The sequence below is a fragment of the Doryrhamphus excisus genome, chromosome 22, assembly GCF_030265055.1.
Source record: "Doryrhamphus excisus isolate RoL2022-K1 chromosome 22, RoL_Dexc_1.0, whole genome shotgun sequence".
Classification (NCBI taxonomy): Eukaryota; Metazoa; Chordata; class Actinopteri; order Syngnathiformes; family Syngnathidae; genus Doryrhamphus; species Doryrhamphus excisus.
The window spans coordinates 6517070-6541295 of NC_080487.1; the positions used below are offsets into that span (position 1 = coordinate 6517070).

The window sequence follows — 24226 nt, forward strand, 5'->3', positions numbered from 1 at the left end:
AGATGTCTGCATAATTTTTCTGACTCCTCTGCTGCTGAAGTGGTTCAAGACAGCGGCCCATGGCTGTGGAGGAGAGTGCTGCATGCAGGGGAGGGGAGGCACCTCGACATCACGTATTAGCATCAGCACACACTTTTGGTCTCAAATGATTTTTGCCATCTTATTGATGAAATTCACGACCTTGATGAGATACAAAATACTATAAATGACTGTATACTATGTATATATGAAGTTTTTTATTTTTTTTGCAGTCTTCTATTATTTTCTATCATAAAAATAATGTAAAGCTGCACGGCGGTCGAGTGGTTAGCGCATAGACCTCACAGCTAGGAGGACCAGGGTTCGTTTGCATGTTCTCCCCGTGCATGCGTGGGTTTTCTCCGGGTACTCCGGTTTCCTCCCACATTCCAAAAACATGCTAGGTTAATTGGCCACTCCAAATTGTCCATAGGTATGAATGTGAGTGTGAATGGTTGTTTGTCTATATGTGCCCTGTGATTGGCTGGCCACCAGTCCAGGGTGTACTCCGCCTCTCGCCTGAAGACAGCTGGGATAGGCTCCAGCACCCCCGCGACCCTCGTGAGGATAAAGCGGTAGAAAATGAATGAATGAATAAAAATAAGGCTGCACGGTGGTCGAGTGGTTAACGCGCAGACCTCACAGCTAAAAGTGGAGTTTGCATGTTCTCCCCGTGTCCCCAGTTTCCTCCCACATTCCAAAAACATGCTAGGTTAATTGGCGACTCCAAATTGTCCATAGGTATGAATGTGAGTGTGAATGGTTGTTTGTCTATATGTGCCCTGCGATTGGCTGGCCACCAGATGAGCCAGATGAGGTGGCTGGTTAGGATGCCTCCTGGATTGTCTACTAGATTGTCACTGCGCTTGAACACAACACGTCCACATTCTGGTACAGTAGGTGGCGGTAAAAGAAAGAGTCTGCATCTGGATACATAGTTTATTGGTCTTCAAGAAAACAGCACAACATTTGACGTTTTGTTTGCTATGGTTCATCGTATCTGTATTTCGTATTTCTCTTCATTGGTGAAAAAATTTGATTATCATGAAAAAGTTATTTCAGAATGTGAAACCAATATATTATACAGATTCATTACACATAGAGTGAAACATTTCAAACATTTATTTCTTGAAATGTTAATTATTGTTGCTTATAGATAATAAAAACACGTGATTTCAGCAGCCAATCACAGAGCAGAAGGACAAACAACCATTCACACTCACATTCATAACTATGGACAATTTAGAATTGCCAATTAACCCTCCCAAAAAAATCACATCTTAGCTAACAATATCACTTTAAGCACATATGAGACAAAAAAATTTCAATAAGATCACAGTAAAAGTTGGCATTTTGGATTTATTATAAGTTTTGGATTTTTACAACTGTTGGCGTTGTTGCACAGTTTTAAGTTTTCATCACTTTATATATATATACTAGATGATATCAAGCATCCCTAATGTGGGCGAAATGACAATAAATCCACTGCAAACAGAAGATTTCCATCATGCACATGAAGCTGTACACATTAAATACACACATGCTCACACTGCACCAAAACGTTGTTACATCACACAATCACTCATGCATGGCAGATGAAATTGTGCACGTCGTACACAAAACATATATCATTGACGGTAAACTATGCAGGACGTAAAGGTTTGTTGGTTTATGTTATAGGTTTTGAATAATATACAAGGGGAAACTGAAGTGGTTGCTCACTCCCCCAAAACCCCTAATTCCAAAAACAGTGCCCAGGTTCGGCGCCCAGGAGCCATCCAGACTAGATGCCCAACTGACCCAACTGGCTTTTATGGATGTGACGGAGCTCCTTCTCTGAACTACCGCCTGACCCTATCTCTTAGGGTGAGTCCGGCCAACTCATTTCGGTCACTAGCCAAAGTGACCGGATCAAACCCGCTGTGGAGTAGTGGTTAGTGTTCTGTACTTTGGAGAGGATGCCTCGGGTTCGAATATCCGGAAGGGCATCCGGAATATAAAGATACGCTCCAAAAGATCCACTATGGCGACTCCGTAATCGGGGAAAAGCCGAAAAAAACAAACAAGGTGAGGGTAGGAATGTTAGCCCCCACATGCTAGCTAGTTTTTCTCTCTTCAGAACATGCAGGAAAAGAGAAATATGTCTGGTCACATAAAAAAAAGCGACGTTTTCCTTTAAATTGATTGAAATGATAAGGCATCTTTGAGTAAACCGTTTGGATGTCTGCCATCTCACAGCCCGGCAAAATGTCCTGTTTTTTTTTGGTAATCAAAATATGGTCATGGTGCACACACAAGGCCCATGCCTATTTGCATATGCCGTATGCGTACATATTATGCCGTATGCGTACAAGCAAAGCTTATTAAATCCTACCCCTCCATCTGGTACTTTTACAATCAGTAATTGTTACATTTGTTCACTTCCTGCTTTCCTAATGTAATTTAATTTTTTACTCTTTAATTTTAATTTATTTTATTTTTTAATTTATTATTTTTTGTCCCGTACTGAAGTACAAGGTGATATGAGCATCCAATGACATAATGTGTACCATAGTAAGTGTCAATATAGTGATATATATAGCACATCATGACTGGTTCAAGACTCTTCATCCTTGTATTTAGCAAACATCAACTGCTTGTATTGTTTCTTGAATTGGCTCATCGTTGTGCATTGTTTGAGGTCCTTACTCAATCCATTCCATAGTTTGATTCCACATACTGAAATGCTATGGCTTTTTAACGTAGTCCTAGCATAGAAGTGTTTCAAATGTACTTCTTCCCTGAGATCATATTTCTCCTCTCTTGTAGAGAAGTATTGGATGACATTTTTAGCTAATTGGTTATTTTTAGCCTTATGCATTATTTTAGCTGTTTGAAGATGAACTATATCAGCAAGTTGAAAGTATTTGTGATTTTAGAAATAAGGAGTTAGTATGTTCTCTGTAGGCGGCATTATGAATTATCCTTACTGGCCTTTTTTGCAGTACATTTAGCGAGTGAGTTCTTACACATGGAAAGGCCGCATTCGTATGACCATAGGTGCTCCAGTACCTTATTGGATAGTAGGTATCGGTCTCGGAATGACGGATAGCAGCCTGATCTGAAAGACGTTCTGAAGGATCCCGAGTATTTGTGGTTTGAAGGCAAAGCGGAGGGCAGTCAGAGCTAAACATTTACGAAACTATGAAGTGCAAGTATTAGAAAACTATACAGTAGTTTCATTCTTCCAAGGTCCAGTCCGTATGTTCCCGGTGGCGTCTGACAGATCTTCCTGCAGGCTACGGTTTCTGCCTATAGTGCCTCGTTTGCTGATAGCAGTGTGTTGACGAGGCAGCGTACTTGTATTTCTAGGAAAATATTTTGGCTCCATTTGCACAAGTAAAGCGTGCTTCTCTTTCTCCGTGGACTCTGAGATGCAGCTGTACGTATCCACATCCGGGTATAGAAAGCTGCAGGTGTCCGGTTTTTCGGAGCAGGTTGTGGAACAAACGTGATCGGCGGAACTGCACAAGTGCCACTGGCAGGCGTGTGCTCCATGGGAAGGCAGAAGAAGGCTGTGGCTGGAGGTGAGCGAGTCTTGAACGCTGTGGCAAGAGGTCTGGCGCTGCAAACTGTGACAGGATGCTAACTCCTGGTCTAAGTGAGGGCTAGGGCAAATGATCTGCAGTTCTGGGTGCGGGCTGTTGGAAAGCGATGAGCCCTCAAGGTAGTGTGCAGGGTGAGGGGTTTCCATCTGATAGCTGAGGACACTCCCATCCATGCTGCTTGAGGCCAGATGAGAGCGGTAGTCCTTGAGGCATGGACGGGGGTGATTGAACGAGCGGGATTTTGTTCTGTCGATAAGGCAACTCTGTAGAAGAACAGAAGGATGAGGAGGCTCGTCAGATAGGGCTTGAGGACGCGACGACGGCGCCGACTCCGTGAACGGTGACATTGGGGCAGCTACAGTTGGAGCCATCACGGCCACACAGCAAGAAGATGCGTGACTGGGTGTGAGATTTTGGGACGGGGCGGGAGCCTTTTTGTGATATGAGCTCGGTACGAGGTGTGCGGGAAGCTGTTTGCCCGAGCACGGAGAGTTTAGGTGACAATGCGCTTGATGGAGCTCTTGCCTCTGGCTCTGTCTGTTCGAATCTCCATCCTTGGTCTTGGATTTGGCTGGGCAACAAACCCACCAGCGGTGCCACACATCATCACGCTTGGCACAGTGCTGAATGAGAAGAAAGAGGCCCAGAGTGACGCAGAAAGCGCCATAAAGACAGCTGAATATCATATCCAGAAACCGTCCCAAAGACACTGCCAAAGCTCCTAGCGCCCATGTAGACAGAAACAGACACAGTGTGAAAACTGTGGAGCGGAGCTGAGATTTGAACGAGTGCTCATTGGCAAGCTCCGATATGCCTGTAGGGAATGTTGCACATTCCCCAGCAGACCCACAAGTACCCCCGGTGTCGGGGTGATACTGCTGCTCCGGCGATGATAACTGCTGTTGCTCTTCACTCAGGATTCGGAGCTCATACTTCCTGTCAGGGTGGCGTCTGAGCTGAACGTAAGTGCATAAAAAGTACGCAGACATGACTAAGAGCAAGAAGCTCATCGGGGCGTAGAAGCCGCCCAGGCTCGGTTCCCAAGCCATCCAGCAACTGGAAGACAAGTGAGGACAGGAAGACAGAATTCAAGTCTTTGTCATTTACCGTATGAGTCCTGAAATGGGTTACTTACTACAGTGCATTATCCCTGCTTCCGTAGTTTTCCATACCAAAGGCTGCAGTTATTCCAACAATTAGTAGCGGGATGCCATTGCTCACGAGATAAAATCTACAAGAAAGAAAAGTTAGAAAAGACATGCGGCATATGCTTGTATAGTTAAGCCTTTCAATATGTTATATACTGTTTTTAACCCTCCTCTTGTGTTAGGGTCGGCACCGACCCGTTTTACATTTTAATGCATAAAGAGAATCACATAACGCTTAAATGTACTGCAAAAAAGGTCAGTAAGGATAATTCATAATGCCGCCTACAGAGAACATACTAACTCCTTATTTCTAAAATCACAAATACTTCAACTTGCTGATATAGTTCATCTTCAAACAGCTAAAATAATGCATAAGGCTAAAAATAACCAATTAGCTAAAAATGTCATCCAATACTTCTCTACAAGAGAGGAGAAATATGATCTCAGGGAAGAAGTACATTTGAAACACTTCTATGCTAGGACTACGTTAAAAAGCCATAGCATTTCAGTATGTGGAATCAAACTATGGAATGGATTGAGTAAGGACCTCAAACAATGCACAACGATGAGCCAATTCAAGAAACAATACAAGCAGTTGATGTTTGCTAAATACAAGGATGAAGAGTCTTGAACCAGTCATGATGTGCTATATATATCACTATATTGACACTTACTATGGTACCCATTATGTCATTGGATGCTCATATCACCTCCTACTTCGGTACAAAAAAACTATATTAGGAAAGCAGGAAGTGAACAAATGTAACAGTTACTGATTGTAAAAGTACCAGATGGAGGGGTAGGATTTAATAAGCTTTGCTTCTTCCTACTCCTTTTGGACATGTGGAACTGTGAACTGATTATGGGATGCACTCAATTGTAATCTGATGCATGTTTAAATGAAATAAAACCATTACCATTGAAGATTGCTTTTATAGTTATTAGCCCATATTTCCACATTTATATGGTAAATCATTGTAGTCATTTCTCATGTAAAAATCCACATTAAAATGCAAACTTTGATTGACAGGAAGTTTCCTGGCTTTACCTGAGAATTGTTGTTTTGCTGTTAGCCTGGGCAGTAGCGTTTGTTCCCGGGACTTTGAGTTGGTCTTTGGACACATCTTTACAGATGTTTCTGGCAGTGAATGTCAGCCATAGCATGGTTGACAAAGACGCATACTGGAGCACAATGCCAACCTAACGGAGATGAAGATGGAAAAACACAACATGAAAAACCAGCATCTACCATAGCAACTATGGAAATGTACATTTGTCCAAAAAGTCTCAAGAATGAACGAAATATGAATTTCCCCACTTTTTACAATTTGTATGATAATTTTCATATCCTCCATAATGTTATGAAGGGTGATAAGATGGATGGTAATGAATTGTCCTTATTTTGTTCCACTTTCTGTTGAATTCCACTCCATTTTCAGCTGATCTCCTGATCTAGTTAGTTCAACTGGTAGCTTCTCTGCTCATTCCTGCCTGGAGCGCCACATCATGTAATAATGGTGCATTATGTCAAATGCAATACATTTTCACCTCATTATGTAATCATGCCGCATTTTGTAATACTGGCGCACGATAGGTGAATTTATAGGATTCAATATAAATCAATGTAATATTTCAAGTAACCTATTCATGACCTTCTAAGAGCAGTTTCTAACATTATTAGAGCTCTGTGGATGTGAAGTAACACCCCTACAGTCACCTTCATACTTGTGTTAGTTAATATAATTGACAGATAGAATACTTTATTTATTCAGCCCAGAGAGGTCTTCTTTCTTGGGGGGGGGGGGGGGGGGGGGGGGCACTACTGTGATGAGGAGAGGGAAGGAGGCGAGGGCAAGGAGAGAGGAGGGGAGGGCAGAGCGCTGTGGGAGAAGGGGGAGACTGCTCAGCTGGCGTGGAGGGGGGTGTGCATGGGGCCTGGTGGTGGGGGGGGGGGGGGGTGGACTAGGTGAACCTATTGAAGAACCTGAGGAGATTCCAAGGAGAGTGGACATCGGAAGTGTTGATGTGCATGGCTCCTGCTAGCTCCTGCATGGCTAAATCAAAAAAGCATCGGTAGCCCTGGCACCGCCCCCCGCTGCCGGTTCCCCCCTGCCCATGGTCCCACATCACCTTGGATTTAGTCACGGGACTCCTGGTATCCAATGGTCACACGGTCATTCTCAATAATGTTCTCCAAGATGGCCAAATATTGTGGGTCAACCAGGACCTGGAGGCAACCCTGCGTTGCGTCTGCCATCGTCACCCTTCCGCCTGGTCCGCCCACCTCCCCAGGGTGGAATACACGCACAATTTAAAGCTGCATATGGCTACTAGCCTCCTCTGTTCCCCAGCTAGGAGAAGGAGGTGGCGATCTGCTGAGGGTTTGCCACTCTGACCTGGACCCCTGTGCTGACTACAAAGTGGGTCAGGAGGTGTGGCTATCATGCTAGGACTTACCGCAGGCAGTCTCCAATCAAAACCTGGCACCCAGATTTATGGGACCATATACCTTAGACTCCGTCAAAAGCCCAACTCCCATCAAGATTCCAGTGCCCTCAAGCCCCTTGTGTCCTCCGGCCGAGCTGGCGCATCTAATCGATGGTCATTCAGCCGATACCGTGAAGGCCATATTAGATGTGAGAAGGTATCGAGTCAACTGGGACGGATATGGACCAGAGGAACGTTCATGGCTGTCCCACTCCTGTATCCTGGACCTGACGCTCATTCGCAACTTCCTCTCTCTCCATCCTGACAAGCCAGGTGGCACCTTATGGGGGGGGGGGGTACTGTCATGATTAGCGCCTGCTGCTTTCTCCTTGCAGCCCATCCTCATCAACAGCAGACGGGCTACGCCTGCACACACCCGTTTCCGATCTTCCCCCTGACTACTTTAGCCCGCTTTTAGCCTCGCTACTTCTTGTTCCCTCGCTTTCCTGCTTTTAACCATTCGTGAGTACTTTCCCGTCGGTTTATGCCACATTGTTTTTTGTTGTGTTGCCTCGTTTTTTGCCCACTGACCTTTCGGCATCTGTGTTTTTTGTTATTGTGCCTTGCTTGTATGCTTTTTGCTGCAGTGTTTTTTAGTAACAGTATTGTATTGTATATCATTGTGATTACAGCCTCAGCTGCTTATATTTATGTTGTACTTTTACCTTGTGTGGACTCTTTTGTTCCTGCCTCCACATCTTGGGTTCCGGACCAGCTTATTAGTTCATTAATGACTGTACCCCCCAAGGGGAAGCTATTTTTTTCCCGGCCTAGATCATAAATGTGTTTATTTATTGTCCGTATTTTTAGCATTATAACTTAAAAGCCATTAATTTTTTCAAAGTTCCAAAATCTGTAAAAATGTTGTCATGCTTGATTGACTATCAGACCATTTCCCACTGACACAGGGACGTATACGTATGCTGTATACGTATGTAAACCAATCGGGTTCTGACAGTCAACGCTTGCTGAGGCATTTGGTAGCAAATATAAACGAAACTATGTCCAGCTAACGTCTCACACAGGTACACGGTACACTAGTGGTGCAAATGTGAATGACACCTCTTATGACTAAAATGAATGAAAAAAAAATTCTAAAAAATGTTGCAATAATATTGAATATCGACGATACAAAATTTGATAATGTCGACAGGCCTAATCTAAGGCTTTGTAAAGCAGGATCTGTATCTACAAATATAAAGGAGTGCATAAAACTTACGATTTGACACACAAAAGGGAATTTGATCTGATTAATGCCTCCGGCAAAAACGCCAAAAGTCATTCCTGTGTGAAACAAGACGTTGAGGAGTGTGTGCCATCCATTCCTGCTGATGCGAATCACACTGCAAAAAAACAATAAACAAAAGTTAATACAGTATTTTGGAGAAAAATGCTTGTAGAAACCAGTAAAAAAAACAACATTAGTGGTGCAACAATACGTGTATCTGTATCGTTCAATACACGTGTACCGAACCGTGACCCATGTATCAAACAATACCACATTGCATTGCATGTCAAGTATATGACCCTGACAAAAAAACAAAAACAACAAAAAAAAGGGATTGTCGGAAGTGTCACACAATGCTAAGCTCAGCCTTTGGAAATCCAACAAACATGACAACGCATTTATAGCGCATTTATAACAAGTTTTTTAATATGGTAACCATTAAACAAAATTGTAATTCAAAAAGAAAAGGTAACAAAAAAGTATCGGACCGTAACACAAACTTAACTGTGAATTTTGTGTATTGTTGCACCACTAGCAAACATGCTATACAGTTGTCCCTCGCTACATTGAGGTTTGAACATCGTGCCCTCACTTTTCAAATTGTTTCCAAACTGAATTAATTCATAAACGATTACTATTTTGTATATTTAAGCAAACTGTACAGTATTTTCCGGACTATAAGTCGCACTCTTTTTCATAGGTTGGCTGTTCCTGCGACTTATACTCCAGAGCGACTTATAAATTGCTAATCTTTTCTGTTCATGTTTATTTTTTGTGTAGCTGAATAACCATTGTGTTAGCATATCTTACACCTATTCAGCCTGTTCTCTATTCTTTTATTGTTAGAACTTGCCTTCCAAGAGGACGTAATGTCTGTTTTGGTCAAGTAGTTTGGAAAATAAATTACCCACAAAAAATGTGACTTATACTCCAGTGCGACTTATGTATGTTTTTTTATACCTAATTATGCATTTTTGGCCTTGTGCGACTTATACTCCGGAGCGACTTATAGTCCAGAAAATACGGTAATATATATATATATATATATATATATATATATATATATATATATATATGTACCGTATTTTCGGGACTTTTTTCATAGTTTGGCTTTTCCTGCGACTTATACTCCAGTGCGACTTATGTATGTTTTTTTCTACCTAATTATGCATTTTTGGCATTGTGCGACTTATACTCCGGAGCGACTTATAGACGAGAAAATACGGTAATATATATACACCGTATTTTCCGGACTATAAGTCGCACTTTTGTTCATAGGTTGGCTGTTCCTGCAACTTATACTCCAGAGCGACTTATAAATGAAAAATGTGTTTACGTATGTTCTATAAACACTGGACACCTTTTCTGTTCATGTTTATTTTTTGTGTAGCTGAATAACCATTGTGTTAGCATATCTTACACCTATTCAGCCTGTTCTCTATTCTTTTTATTAATGTTAGAACTTGCCTTCCAAGAGGACGTAAGTTTGTAAAATAAATAACCTGCAAAATATGCGACTTATACTCCAGTGTATGTATGTTTTTTCTACCTAATTATGCATTTTTGGCCTTGTGCAACTTATAGTCCAGAAAATACGGTACATTTTCTTGGCCTAAATAAAGCATTTTCAAGCATAAAAATGTCTAAATGAGCAAAACTACAAACACAAGGCATTCCGAAGACGTGATATGTAGTGTACTATTTGTGACGTGTACTTTTAAGAGGCAGGGCTTGGTAAGTGACGTGTGTGATGTCAGCTTGCCAGAGTAAACTGCAGAGTTTGACCATAGTTAGCAGTGTGGAGAGTGCAAGCGACTGACACGAGTCGTGGCCAACAGCAGCTCCTGTGTGAATGTTCCCTGCATGTTGTGTGTGTTCTCTGCTTGTAAATAAAGAAGTTCAAGTGCATGGTGAGTATCCTACACTGATCACTAGACCGTAGCCACCACAGGAAGTATGTAGTCAATGCTTACGTTTGAGTCTTATTTAGGTTAATGGGTTAATACGAGTGTAAAAGTGACTAGTTATTTCATGTCTAGATAGCCCTAATAATGATAAAAACAATATTTCCTAGGTCGTAAACAGGTTTGCTATGCTCTAAATATGAAAATATTCAGTGTATTAAGAAGGAACCACTCTGTACTTTGCGGAAATGATCACAGTCGGGTATGTTTGGTCTTGAGAAGTTTTTATCACCTGTGATGGATTATGTATGTCATGATGGAGACCAGCAGACAGAGCAGCATGACGGCTGTGCAAGCATAGACCACTGGATGCAGGTAATCCCCAGGATAAGGTGGGAAGGACAGCACTTTCTTCAAATCCTGTAGTTAGAAAATGTCATACAGTAAACCTCGGATATATCGGAAATTCGCTCACAACGGACAGATAAAAAAAGAACCGATTTTTTCTGTAATGCATTTCCAATAAAAATTCATTGCATATATCGGATTTTTTATAACGGATTTCGCCTATTTCGGACAAAATCTCCAGTCCCGTTCCAATGCATTTCCATTAAATTTCCCTCGCATATATCGGATGGCCGCATCGTGGCGCTCCGATTCGCCGAATCGTGACAGGCCGCTATACGACGTCATTTGCAGCGTTTGCAGCGTTGCCTGCGCGTCCAGGTACATTGGAAACATAGTCAAGGAAGTGCCTTTTTATAACGGATAAAATCCGATTTACGCATATACCGGATATAAATTCGATATATGGGTAAAACGGACATTTTCCGGTATACGCATATAACGGATTTCGCTTATATCGGACAAAACCAGTGGGAACAATTGAATCCGATATATCCGAGGTTTACTGTACTATACATGAGCACTACAGCAAATTTCTCACTTGAACTAATCATAAAATGCAATTACTTACTAACTCAAAACAGACTTCCTTGACCATTACTAACATTGGATCCCGGCTCTGAAGTTAACTTGAGTTTATTTTTCTGAATAAGTTTGACTACTGTAGCCTGGCCGACATGGAAAACGTTGCCTAAGCTACATTGTTGTTGTTGGGCTTTTTCAGGCGGTTTCCAAACTACTTTCAAACTAGGGATCGACCGATATGTTTTTTTTCCGAGCTGATGCCGATACCGATTTTTTTCCATCACACATAGCCGATGGCCGATTTTGATTGGGCCGATATTTGTGGCCGAAACTGCTTTTGCTCCCTCAATTTACATGAAAAAATGACAATGATAACAAATATTCCAGGTCTCAGGTTGAAACAAATATTTATTTTAATGTAAACACTGAACACAGTAGGATTCAGCTTTCTTAAACACACATTTAAATGCCATTATCAACTTTAAAAGGAATAAATATTCAACCATGTGCAAAACATTTCTGTTGTAGTTTAAGTTCTATCTAGCATCGATATGATGACTGCGGACAATACCGATTCAAGTAAATAACGCAAATATCGGTCCAATACATCTCGATTCTTATTTCAAACCCAAGCGCGGTGACACTGTGAGACAACTCCCTGCCAAGGGTCATCTCGCTGACATCTTCACTGGCATGAAGATGAAGACTGCAAACACATCAAACTGGTCCAACCGACACTGGAGGAGCGGCGTATATCCGCCTCCAGCCTCATCCATCGCTCTTCACCGAACAGGCAACAGCAGAGCAATAGGTGCAAGAGCTATTGAAGACAACCAGCCCATGGGAAGCTCTGATGGTCCTGGTCCGAACGTGTGGACTACCGCAGCCCCAAAAAGGTTACCCAGAAAGACTCTTATCGCTTGCCACAAATCAACTATGGCCTTGACGACATCTGAGTCCCGTTGGTTCTATTCCATCAACCTGAAGAGTGGCTATTGGCGAGAGGAAGCATGCCTCAAAGACCGGCAATTCTGGGCCAGAGCGCCACCACCGCTCTGAAAATACACTTCCAACGTTTGTAGCTAGCGCGTCGTCATTTGTTCATAGCCTTAGCATCCCCACTGATCACATCTGGTCAACTAACCAATCATGTGAAAAGACACCGTGCCGTTGTGGAAAAGGATGCTCATCTGTTTCTAATGGTAACGGTTTAATTTCATTTGAACAGATTACAATTGAGTACATCCCATAATCAGTTCACAGTTCCACATGTCCAAAAGGAGTAGGAAGAAGCAAAGCTTATTAAATCCTACCCCTCCATCTGGTACTTTTACAATCAGTAACTGTTACATTTGTTCACTTCCTGCTTTCATAATATAGTTTAAGTTTTTTTGTGTGTTTTTTTTTCACAATATGAGCATCCAATGACATAATGTGTACCATAGTAAGTGTCAACAAACATGACAACGCATTTATAGTGCATTTATAACGAGTTTTTTAATATGCTAACCATTAAACAAAATTGTAATTAAAAAAGAAAAGGTAACAAAAAAGTATCGGACCGTAACACAAACTTAACTGTCAAGTTAACTTAAGTGTCAATATAGTGATATATATAGCACATCATGACTGGTTCAAGACTCTTCATCCTTGTATTTAGCAAACATCAACTGCTTGTATTGTTTCTTGAATTGGCTCATCGTTGTGCATTGTTTGAGGTCCTTACTCAATCCATTCCATAGTTTGATTCCACATACTGAAATGCTATGGCTTTTTAACATAGTCCTAGCATAGAAGTGTTTCAAATGTACTTCTTCCCTGAGATCATATTTCTCCTCTCTTGTAGAGAAGTATTGGATTACATATTTAGGTTTTTTTTTAGATTTGTGGTACATTTCCTAAAATATGTCTTGAACAAAGTGACCATAACTGTGTTTGTGTGATGTCATACAAGCACTTGCCTCATAGCCATACGCTATTTACAGTAGGCTGACTAAACATGACCAACGTCTCCTGGTTTTCAGTGTTTTCATTGGGACAGAATTAGAATTGACCAGAATTAGGGCACCCTTGACTTCCATGGTTACTTGAATAAATAATGGATGCTAATGCTAATATAGATAAAGATAGATAGAGATATAGATAGTCATATTTTAAGTTATTTGTACTCTCTTAGTATACTAAAGGAGCTATTATGAATTTGTCTAATATAGAAGAGACATTATATCTATTGTGTCTTCTGTGTGGTAATGACTGGATTTTTAAACAGGACAACGCTGCTCTTCACAAAGGACTTCTTCCAGAGGAATAAGCTCACTCAATCCAGTTGAGAACATTTGGGGATGGATGGCAAGTTCCATCAGTTCCAGACAGTGGATGCCCTCCGTGAAGCCATCTTCACTGCATGGAGCAACATCACCACTAGCCTCCTGGAAGCACTGGTGTCAAACACGCCCAAAGCCATTTTTTAGGTGATTAACAAGAATGGTGCACATACTCACTACTGACTTGTTGATTTGTTGTTTGTTGGATTTGTTGTTTCTTATTTTTTTTCGCAAGGGTCTTAGACTTTTGATGGACCTATTTCACTTTAGTTTTACATAAACTTCAATGCTGATGGTAGCTAGGTGTTCCTGTTGTCACTTTTGCCAAATACCATTTCATGACAGCCTATTGATAGAAATAGGCCGAAGAAAAAGCATTCTGCCTTCCCCTGCCAACAGCTAAATTTGGTGACCCTTTCATTCCAACGCTTGTGCTTTTCCATTATTTATCTGACTGAGCTTAGATGGGTGAAGCCATGAAGAAACGGAGCGAATGTGACTCACATACAGTAAATGCCGTGCATTCCCACTGGGCAAAAAAACACACTAGTGTGTGTGCATAATTCAAGCTGAACATTCCCGCGCTAACTTGGCTGTTTTTTACATCAATTGGCTTCTTTTGTTTTCCATTTAGACACACTGTCATGTCTTCCTCCTCTCAGCGCTTTCATAACGCTTCACTGGACAGCATCTATTAGACAAAGCATGACTGATTAAGTCATGCTTTGCAGTAAATGCAATAACAGAAACACAGGCATCCACACGTAACGCTCAATGACTTATTATGTTTTATGTATTTAATATGTGTGCATGTTTACTCCAGCTTTACAACATGCACATGTGCAGTATAACCCCTTATTGCTTCTCTCTATATTTGGGAACCCCAAAATAATAATAAATAAATGTGACCATGCAAACGCAGAAGTAACATGTTGTCATGTAAATTAGCTAAATATGATTTTCATATCTTTATATTCCGTTTGTGCTAGCGCCGTATACCGAAAATCAAATGAAATGAAGTTGACCCCCCCTAATATCATGGCTGGGAAACCCTGTTGCTGTATGTTGACCCCAACTGTAAGAATATCTTTGCATGCAATGAAGTGGTATTCATTCAAGCCCCTTATTATTATATGGTATTATCTCATGATTACATATTATAAACCATCTGATTGGATGTTTTTTTTTTATTGAAAATGACATAATAAAAAGCAAAGCTGATGACACATTTTAAATATGTTTTTGTAAAGAGCACATAATGTAATAATATTGCACAAACATAAGAAATCATCATTTTGTCCTTGAAAAAAGCAGTAATATTTTCTGAACGTGATTGATGGAATAAAAATATAAAGATAAAAACAAATTACCAGTACACTATAGGCCGTATTTGGATTTCTGGATGTTTATTGGAATTATTTGGTACTTAATATAGCTAGCACTTAAATATTGGTTCTAATCAATTATTACATGAATGCAATACAAAAATGATGACAACATGACGAGGCAAACGACACTTACCATTTGGAGAGTCAATGTGTATGTCCCCTGAATACCACTAAAGGTATAAAAATGATTAGTTATTCCAAATAATCACAGTACCGACTTCGCCATCACACCGCTGGTGAGAACAACAGTCAGTAGGACACTATAAAACTACTGTCCACTCACCGAAATTAAAAAATAATAAAGCTTATACAGCTGATAGCAGTCAGTAAGACACCGCCCCCATCTGCTCACGTAACAGTACTACATAGTAAATATACATATGAACTAAAACAGCATTTTGGATTGAAATAATCACAGAAGAGTACTTATTAAAAAAAACCAGAATAATAAAGCACTCCTTGGGTCTCTGCCGTTCACTAGTCACTTGCTCTCACTCCCCGCGAGCTTTCCCACTCCATGTATCTCCCACATGAGTTGCTAGAGATTTGGCACTCTGATTCTGATTGGTCACTTGAAACGCCTATTTTCCTTATGTCACAGCCAATCCGAGGCAGAGTAGGGCGGGTCATCATGGCGGCAGGTTTGAGTTGAAAATTGAGATGCGTTGTACCTGTCGTACACAATCCGTCCCGGAAGCACAACGGTTCTGCGACGTCACGTGCCGTCACGTGTTATCCTTTTCAACGTATGAACATAAAATGGTCAATAACCATACTTAATATGTGTAATATATACACATATTCGGTCACGTTAAATATACACGAATAAACTAAACATAAAATACAGTGATATTGGAATGTAAACAACCATAAGCAGAGTGCATTGACTGATAAGTCGTCTATCCTATCTTGCTAGCAAATGCTTTTGTTCAGTGGTAAAACAAAAATGGCACCAAGACAAAAGGGCTTATAATGTATCCACTAGATATGACATTAGAAAATAAAGATTGATTATGTAATATTAATTACTCAAAGCCACTTCCAAACGGGATGGGAGGAGAACCTTTTTTTTTTCATATTGGACATGCAATGGCAGGCTCTATGACTTCATGGAGGCTTAAGGTAATGGAATGGAAGCTAATGTCGGATGTTTTGTGGCATTATTGTCGTCGAGGGACCACTTGCATTTCAATATTTTTTGACAAACAATAGACCATAGTCTACCACAAAACATAATTTCAATGAATTATAATATAATTAATAATTAATTTCTGAAATGTGATATAGCGAGGGAGTAATAATCGAACTGCACTGCTAATATTATATTACTAATATTAATATATATAATATATAATATATAATATAATATTGCTAATATTATAATACTGCTAATACAACTAATTTCTTCTGTTGTATATTCTATATTGTGTACGTTTACTTTGACAAACGCAAAGGTGTGTTTATGTCTATTGTACAGTAGATGGCGCCATTCCCCTTCCATTCACATGTCTGCCAGAGCTTCAAAGGTGCTCCATATTTATATGACAATTAAAGTAACTGTTTTGACATATTCAACTGATTTTCTTGGACACATTACCAGTATGCAGACAGAAGCAATGTGGTCATCGTGTTTGAATGGCGGTGTTGTCTGCTGGGAGTGTCCGGCATTCCAGCTGAAAAGGAAGCACAGGATGTCCTTTTCCACATTCCTCAACCGTACAATAAGGTTGACTTTTCATTTGGTTCTGCTGTATGGATGTATAGGTTTTTACATATGTGCAACATCTCGCATTATTGACTTTTAAATGTGACTTTTACCACTATTTATGTCTTATATTTGTTTTAGTACATAATACAACAATGTTACTTGTAGGCTGTTAAAATGCACACAAATGTAATTTGTGTGCATACAAACTATACTGTTTGTAGAGCACCGGTGGATGCGTGAAGTTGAACCTGACAGCTGGGAATCCTACTATACTATCAGGCCACATGGCACACACACACACACACACTCTATCCTCCTTATCCCCCCCTTCCCCCCATCCAATTCGCTTAGTCTCTCTCTAATTCTGTACAGCAGAGAGAAAAAGCAGGAGGGATTTAGAAGACGAGAGGATGTGGCTGAGGGACAGTGGACCAAGAAGGACAAGCGGAGGGGATTTCTAACAAGCATGGAGGACAAACAAATAACAGGTAATACATTGCCTTATTTATGACATAAAATAGCAATACAGGAGAATAGAATCATCAAATAAGTAGAATCATGCTTTTGTAATAATACTGTAGTATACAGTAGGTAAAGAAAACTTTCATGGTGTGTGAAGGCCTTCAACTTCTTTTTCTATTGAAACAATATTCCTCTTTTTTACAAGCATTGCTACTACGCACAGAAGGACAGGCAGAGTCTTGCTGAACACCATGGCTCAGGTCAGAATCGTGCACGTACACACACACACAAACATAAACACTTGGTCAAAGTATGTGCATGCTACAAGGCACACTCCTCCATGTCTTGCACACTTAATATAATATTATATATACAGTTTCATAACATTGATAACGCCACACACTGATGCCATTGATTGATGTTGTTGAACATATTGCTGTTGATTGAAATGATATTTGACTATTTGATAAGTGGCACGTTACAAGTCACTTTCATGTAAACTGTAGAAGGAATGAAATGACCAAAGCGACTCCTTGTGGGTCCGATGGCTTTGAAATTGTAAACACACATGTGATTTTTTTTTCATGACAGGATCCCAATAGTTGTGTGAGAGCTTTCTCGGAGTAGGAAGGCACCTTAGTACCGTCTGTGTTGCCTTAGTACCCATTTATTGAATATAGTTGTCTTGATCAAATGAGCAGTGGATGTCCAGACTGAAAACAAAGTATTACAGTAAACCTCGGATATATCGGATTCAATTGTTCCCACTGGTTTTGTCCGATATAAGCGAAATCTGTTATATGCGTATACCGGAAAATGTCCGTTTTACGCATATATCGGATTTATATCCGGTATATGTGTAAATCGGATTTTATCCGTTATAAAAAGGCACTTCCTTGACTATGTTTCCAATGTACCTGGACTGGGCAATGAAAAGAGACGTAAGGTAATGAGAATTGAACTTTATTGGACTCTGAGCATAACAAATTGTTAATTAAGCTAGGCCCTGTTACGCCCGTCAGGCCTACGTTATTTCCAATAGTGAGGTTAAGATCTCATTCACTGCTGTGCTAGTATTATTGACGTCACTCACTTTTATATTTGTCCTAAATCTGGAGCCAGGAGAAAGACAATAGCCAGTGACATCAACAAGATTAGCATAACGATGCGGCCATCCGATATATGCGAGGGAAATTTCATGGAAATGCATTGGAACGGGACTGGAGATTTTACATATTTACATATCCTTGGAACAGACGCTAAAGGTTCTACACCAACTGCCAGAGCCAAAAATCTCCTAATCATTTGGTTAAAGGGGACCTATGATGTTTTTTCCACTTTACTGACCTATAAATGTAGTTAGAATGTTGTATTCTGGTGTTAAACCATGCCAAAGTTTCACAGAATGAGGTTTGCGCTTTAGGAAGTGAGCCCTGAAAGAAGTTTGAGATGGCTCAAAACGCTCGGTTTCAGAGGGCGTGGTAAAACTGGAGGTCTGTGATGTCACAGATGGGCGGCATTCCTTATATGGGCACCTTTCTCTGCCTTTCTCCAAGCTCTGCTTCTCTGTTTACGGGGCAAGCTCAGGCAGAAGTGATTGGAGTTGGTGATTCCCAGCTAAAGAAATATATTTTCATCTCTCGACGGCATTTCACTTGCAACTGTTTTTGTGAACATAAACGTGCAATGTCCACCAAACTGTTGCTGATGCCAGAAGCAGCACACTCTTGCCGGGAAAAGTACATTAATGTTACAAACGCTGGAGGTGTAGAGAACCACAGTGTTCACCGATGTCTGGAACATGGGTATTCCCGCAAAAAATGTGTAATGACCACGTTTCCACTACCGATGTTGTGCCAAGATTGTCTGCAGTTAGTAAACATGGCGGCCTCACAGCCGACTTCGTTTTGGCAGGAAGCACAAATCCAAGGAAATACATCTGGAAAAGGTGCAGATTCTGGAAGCTCTAGAGCAGTAGTCTCAAACTCAATTTACTTGGGGGCCACTGGAGCTAGGGTCTGGGTGAGACTGGGCCTTGTCAGGTTTTCCAAAAATAACAAAAAAAAAAAACGCATTTATTAAAAACAGAAAAATGAATATACTTTGCTTTGGTTTCGATTTTCAACTGCAGGGTCTTGAGACACATGCTAACTCGTAAACTAGAGAGCTAGCGACCTAAACGGTAGCCTTCAAGTTATTTCCTTTAAACTTAAATAGCCAAAAACTTACCACTTCCACACGGATAGGGAGGATAACTATTAACAGTTATTTAACCTTTAACATGAACATTAATCAAACGTAATAATTTTTTCTGGGTACATGATACCATACAGCATCCATATCAAACTTGCGCGGGCCGCACTAACATTAAACTTTCATATCAAGGCGGGGGCCTCAAACTAGTGTCCTGCGGGCCACATTTGGCCCACGGGCCGCGTGTTTGAGACCCCTGCTCTAGAGTCTAGAAAGTTTTCTGTGCAGATTATTGCGTGTAGCTTACTCTATAGGAGTCCACAACATGAGCATAATAGGTCCCTTTAAGGAAAAAATAAATAAAATCACAGTTATTGTTGACCCCGGTTGGCGTGTTTTGTTCACGCCACAATTTTCCTCAGTTTGTATGCATTTTCCGGTTAGCGTAAAATATGATCTGTAACTTGTCTTGTGTTACGTGAGTCCAAATGCATTTTTTAAATCACAAAAGGCCCTTCCTAGTTAGCATCCTAGATAGCTAGCTAAACAATACAGTAACTGGACGGGAAAATATTTACACAAAACACATTTTTATAGTCGTATAATTATAGTTTTGCATGCATAAATGCATATAAATGATGAATGAAAGGGGTAAATTAACATTTAAGGTTACTTTTGCCTTCATGGAAGACTGGTCCCTGCTGGCTGGCGACCAGTCCGGGGTGTACCCCGCCTCTCGTCCATGGTCAGCTGGGATAGGCTCCAGCATGTCAAACTATAATTATAAAACTGTACAAATTTGTTTTGTGTTCACATTTTTGGTTTTCTGGATTTTTAAAAATGGATTCAGTTAACATCCGTTTCGGTTTGAGTCGCATCTTCTGGAAGGACTCAATGATGCTAACCCGGGTTCCACTCCAATGGGAATATTTTAGCAACACGCCAGCTCAATCAGCTTCACCTCTGCTGAAAATAGAAATATGAAAGCTTTGATAAAAGGTTTGTTGCAGGATTCGGATGTACAAAGAACATCAGGGTTCCAAAAGCAAATCGATTGATGAGTATTTGCTGAGGAAGCAAATACATGCACTTACTATGTTTTCATTGCTGTTTGTTGCATGGTTGGACAGCTGACAAGGCCACAAAAGAAAAAATCAATTTTAAGAAAACTTGAGGATGCTGTTAAAGACGTGGAAACATGAATTTCTTTGTCTCATGTCGATGCCAAGTGAGCTGCGCTGTAGTGATGAAAGCCAGTTGCTGGGGAAAAGTGACTTTAAGGGTAAATAAATGTACTATTTTTGGTTGCTGTTAGGTTGATCTCAGTGATTTGGTTAATACAATCAATATTAAAATCCAAGTGCATTAAAGTGCATAAGAGAAATGTTCCACTGTGTTGGATAGTGGACATGTCACTGGACACAGTGAGGAGGTTTAAAGTTGGCAGATTAAGATTATGTTGTGTAATGGCATTTGGGCCCGCGCTTGCTTTGACATGTTGTTGCTAATGGGACGGTATATTTGTATTCTTTTAAGCTTCATCCTAAAAATATTGAAGATATATCTCTGTATCGGGGGTGTCCAAAGTGCGGCCCCGGAGTCACACACTCTAAAGATACTCTAATTTAAGCAGAAAACAAAGAAAAAAAGGCAAAATGAAAACCTGGAAAATTCAGCAGTAATTCTACATGAATAAAGCAAAAATATTAAAAATATTATGAGGAAAAAATACGTCACTTTATTCCTGTAAAGGTGAAATATTAAATAAAAAAACATTCATTCAGCTTATCCTAGCTGTCTTCGGTCGAGAGGCGGCGTACACCCTGGACTAGTGGCCAACCAATCACAGGGCACATGTAGACAAACAACCATTCACACTCACATTCATACCTATGGACAATTTGGAGTGGCCAATTAACCTAGCATGTTTTTGGAATGTGGGAGGAAACCGGAGTACCCGGAGAAAACCCATGCATGCAAACATGCAAACTCCACACAGAGATGGCCGAGGGTGGAGTTGAACCCTGGTCTCCTAGCTGTGAGGTCTGCACGCTAACCACTTGATCACCGTGCAACCCGGAAAAAAACATTCATTCATTTTCTACCGCTTTTCCTCACGAGGGTCGCGGGCGGTGCTGGAGCCTATCCCAGCTGTCTTCGGTCAAGAGGCAGGGTACACCCTGGACTGGTGGCCAGCCAATCACAGGGCACATATAGACAAACAACCATTCACACTCACATGCATACGTATGGACAATTTGGAATGTTTTTGGAATGTGGGAGGAAACCGGAGTACCCGAAGAAAACCCACGCATGCAAACATGCAAACTCCACACAGAGATGGCCGAGGGTGGAGTTGAACCCTGGTCTCCTAGCTGTGAGGTCTGCACGCTACCCACTTGACCGCAGTGCAGCCCAGAAAAAAACACTCATTCATTCAGACTACAGATTAAATCATTTGACTACTAACTCTAAAACTTGGTGGGCTAAATTTGACATTTTTGTGGCACTTAAATTTGATTTTGTTGCATTTGATGAATATCTTTGTGAAAAGAAAGTTTTTATACTTTGGAAACCTTAGTGATTCAGGTCATTTGCTCGACAGATTATAAAAATGATGGAGGTATGTGTTCCTACCGTGGCTGCAGACCTTTGACACTGATGTGAGGAGATTGTTCTTCTTATCAGTACTTCCTCTGTGGAGTCCCAAAGCTCTTAGTCATTTACTTGACAGGCATCACCGCAGAGAATATCAGACACGGTTTGACTACTTCATCCATCCATCTACAATCATGGAAAAAATTACACCACTCTTGTCTTGCGTCTTGTTCATTTTAATGCCTGATACAACAAACACAATGATAAGAAAAATAGCTCATAAAAGTTGAATTTTTTGGTTGTACTTTTGAACTGAACTGATTTTGGTTATGATGGAAAAAAGCAAAACATATGTAGTATGTTGTTTTTTCATTATAATTACAATATAGGCTGCACGGTGGTCATGTGGTTAGCGTGCAGACCTCACAGCTAAGAGACTCGGGTTCAATCCCCCCATCGGCCATCTCGTGGGACACGTCATCTGTTCCTGACAGTTACATTAAACACAGCAGCAGGCTAATCAAAGCATTTTACTTACCATCTACAATCATGGAAAAAATTACACCACTCTTGTCTTGCGTCTTGTTCATTTTAATGCCTGATACAACAAATGTAATGATGAGAAAAATAGCTCATTAAAGTTGCATTTTTTGGTTGTATTTTTGAACTGAACTGATTTTGGTTATGATGGAAAAAAGCATGGAAAACATCATTATATCTGTCCAAACAACTGTACAAGTTATGTTCCGATTAGGATTTTATGCTGCCGATACCGATACCAGGACTGCGAGTGGTTAGCGCGCAGACCTCACAGCTAGGAGACCCGGGTTTAATTCCACCCTCGGCCATCTCTGTGTTATACTTAGGTTCAAGTAAAACTCCCTATGGCAAAGCAACCATAACTAATGACTTTTTAAAAGTCATTTTCCCAACACTGCAAACAAAGACATACCGTTCATACCTTTACAAGGCGTTCAAGTTCCAAAATCTGCAGGCAATAGGTTTTTCAGTGTGAAGCAATGGGTTGTGCTCATTCATAGGCTGTTAGGTATTGCCTTCTCGTGATGAATTTACACCACAGCATGCCTCACTGATAAGGATTAGATGGATTAAATATTTTGCAAAATCTCCCTGTGCTGCTGTAAATGGACAGATGGGTGTGTCCCCGTCCTCCACCGCTGCCAGACCACAACCTAGAACCTAAATACAACAAATACAACAACCTAAATAGGGACAGATGTTGATCTGTTTAGGGCCTACATTATAAAACACCCCGCACAGATGAAATAAATATTTGTGTATGTGTGTGAATTACATTTTTTCTTCTCTGTTTACTTAAAAGAAATGTTATTTGTAATGAAAGGTCTGATAATTTATTACAAAAGCCAGTAAATATTTAGTACTCCTTTGTTGTGAGCTAACTGAGAAAATACATTTCACAGCAGTTAAATATAATTGTTCTCTTTGAACTCCACAATGACTTCTTCTTCTTAATTTATTTCAGACATGCATACTATTACATTAATGCATCTCACATATACACGTACAATACAATACACTTACAATATCTATTTATATACTTACATATATAATATATACACACATATACATATATACATACACATATTCATACATATACATACACACATATATATATTAGGGTGCATCAAAAAACACAATTATTGAATTTTGATATGGCTGGGTACTAAAAGTGTTCCAATATATGTAGAAACAACACATGGAAAATATTTTCCAATACATGATTATTTAGGGGTGCCACCATACATCTGTTTTTGTGGAATAAAGTGGTGAACAGTTCAATGGTCGCCATGGAGATTTGAGGTCAGCAAAGACTGCAGCTCAAGAACTCTAAGGTGATATTTATGTTTTTGTTGGTATTTATACTCCTATTACATATTACTAGCAAATTTGTGGTTTTGTCTTTGTAATTTGAATGATTTGTAGTCATATTTATAGGTATTTAGTGCTCATTGCCTCTACTGTAGCAAACATTAGCTAGCTACAGTTTGCTAATGACAGTTAGCTAATAGCTGAGCAAGCATAACATCAACAACAGTAATATAGAGTAGACAGTATTACTGATGCCTCATATTTATTGGGAGTAGTACTGTAGTCCTACATAATGTGATATACATTTGTCCATTTATTATTTTAGGCACACAACAACTAGTTCCTTTCAGACTAGCAGTCGCAGCTTGGTCTTTGGTCTGGGCCCCCTTTGATAACCCTA

At 40.3% G+C, this 24226-nt stretch overlaps 2 protein-coding genes across 3 annotated transcripts in view; one reads left to right on the forward strand and one right to left on the reverse strand.

The window, feature by feature from the left end:
• Window positions 1-577: 577 nt before the first annotated feature.
• LOC131109594 (adhesion G protein-coupled receptor A1-like) lies at window positions 578-15520 on the reverse strand. Its single transcript, XM_058061758.1, has 6 exons — window positions 15148-15520; window positions 10665-10792; window positions 8460-8583; window positions 5802-5953; window positions 4741-4836; window positions 578-4661 (listed from the first exon to the last, which is right to left on the reverse strand). Exons 1-6 carry the CDS (start codon window positions 15148-15150, stop codon window positions 3224-3226), a joined length of 1941 nt encoding a protein of 646 aa, XP_057917741.1. The 5' UTR covers window positions 15151-15520; the 3' UTR covers window positions 578-3223.
• Window positions 15521-15905: 385 nt separating this feature from the next.
• The window catches only part of LOC131109479 (rho GTPase-activating protein 21-like), a 44887-nt gene continuing 36566 nt past the window's right edge, over window positions 15906-24226 (forward strand). The window contains exons 1-5 of one of the 2 annotated variants that reach the window (XM_058061544.1): window positions 15906-16136; window positions 16492-16540; window positions 16615-16740; window positions 16944-17210; window positions 17390-17444. In XM_058061544.1, coding sequence (XP_057917527.1) covers window positions 17436-17444 — 9 coding nt within the window. In that variant the 5' untranslated portion in view covers window positions 15906-16136; window positions 16492-16540; window positions 16615-16740; window positions 16944-17210; window positions 17390-17435. The remainder of the gene's footprint in view (window positions 16137-16491; window positions 16541-16614; window positions 16741-16943; window positions 17211-17389; window positions 17445-24226) is intronic. The other variant, XM_058061545.1, reaches the window with a different exon arrangement.

What these genes read in the sequence shown, in the direction of transcription:
- LOC131109594 (XM_058061758.1), bottom strand. An exon ending in AGCAAAACAACAATTCTCAG is followed by an intron (nt 4,837 to 5,801) that starts GTAAAGCCAGGA and finishes TCTTTCTTGTAG; the next exon opens with ATTTTATCTCGTGAGCAATG. An exon ending in AGCAGGGATAATGCACTGTA is followed by an intron (nt 4,662 to 4,740) that starts GTAAGTAACCCA and finishes CTTGTCTTCCAG; the next exon opens with TTGCTGGATGGCTTGGGAAC.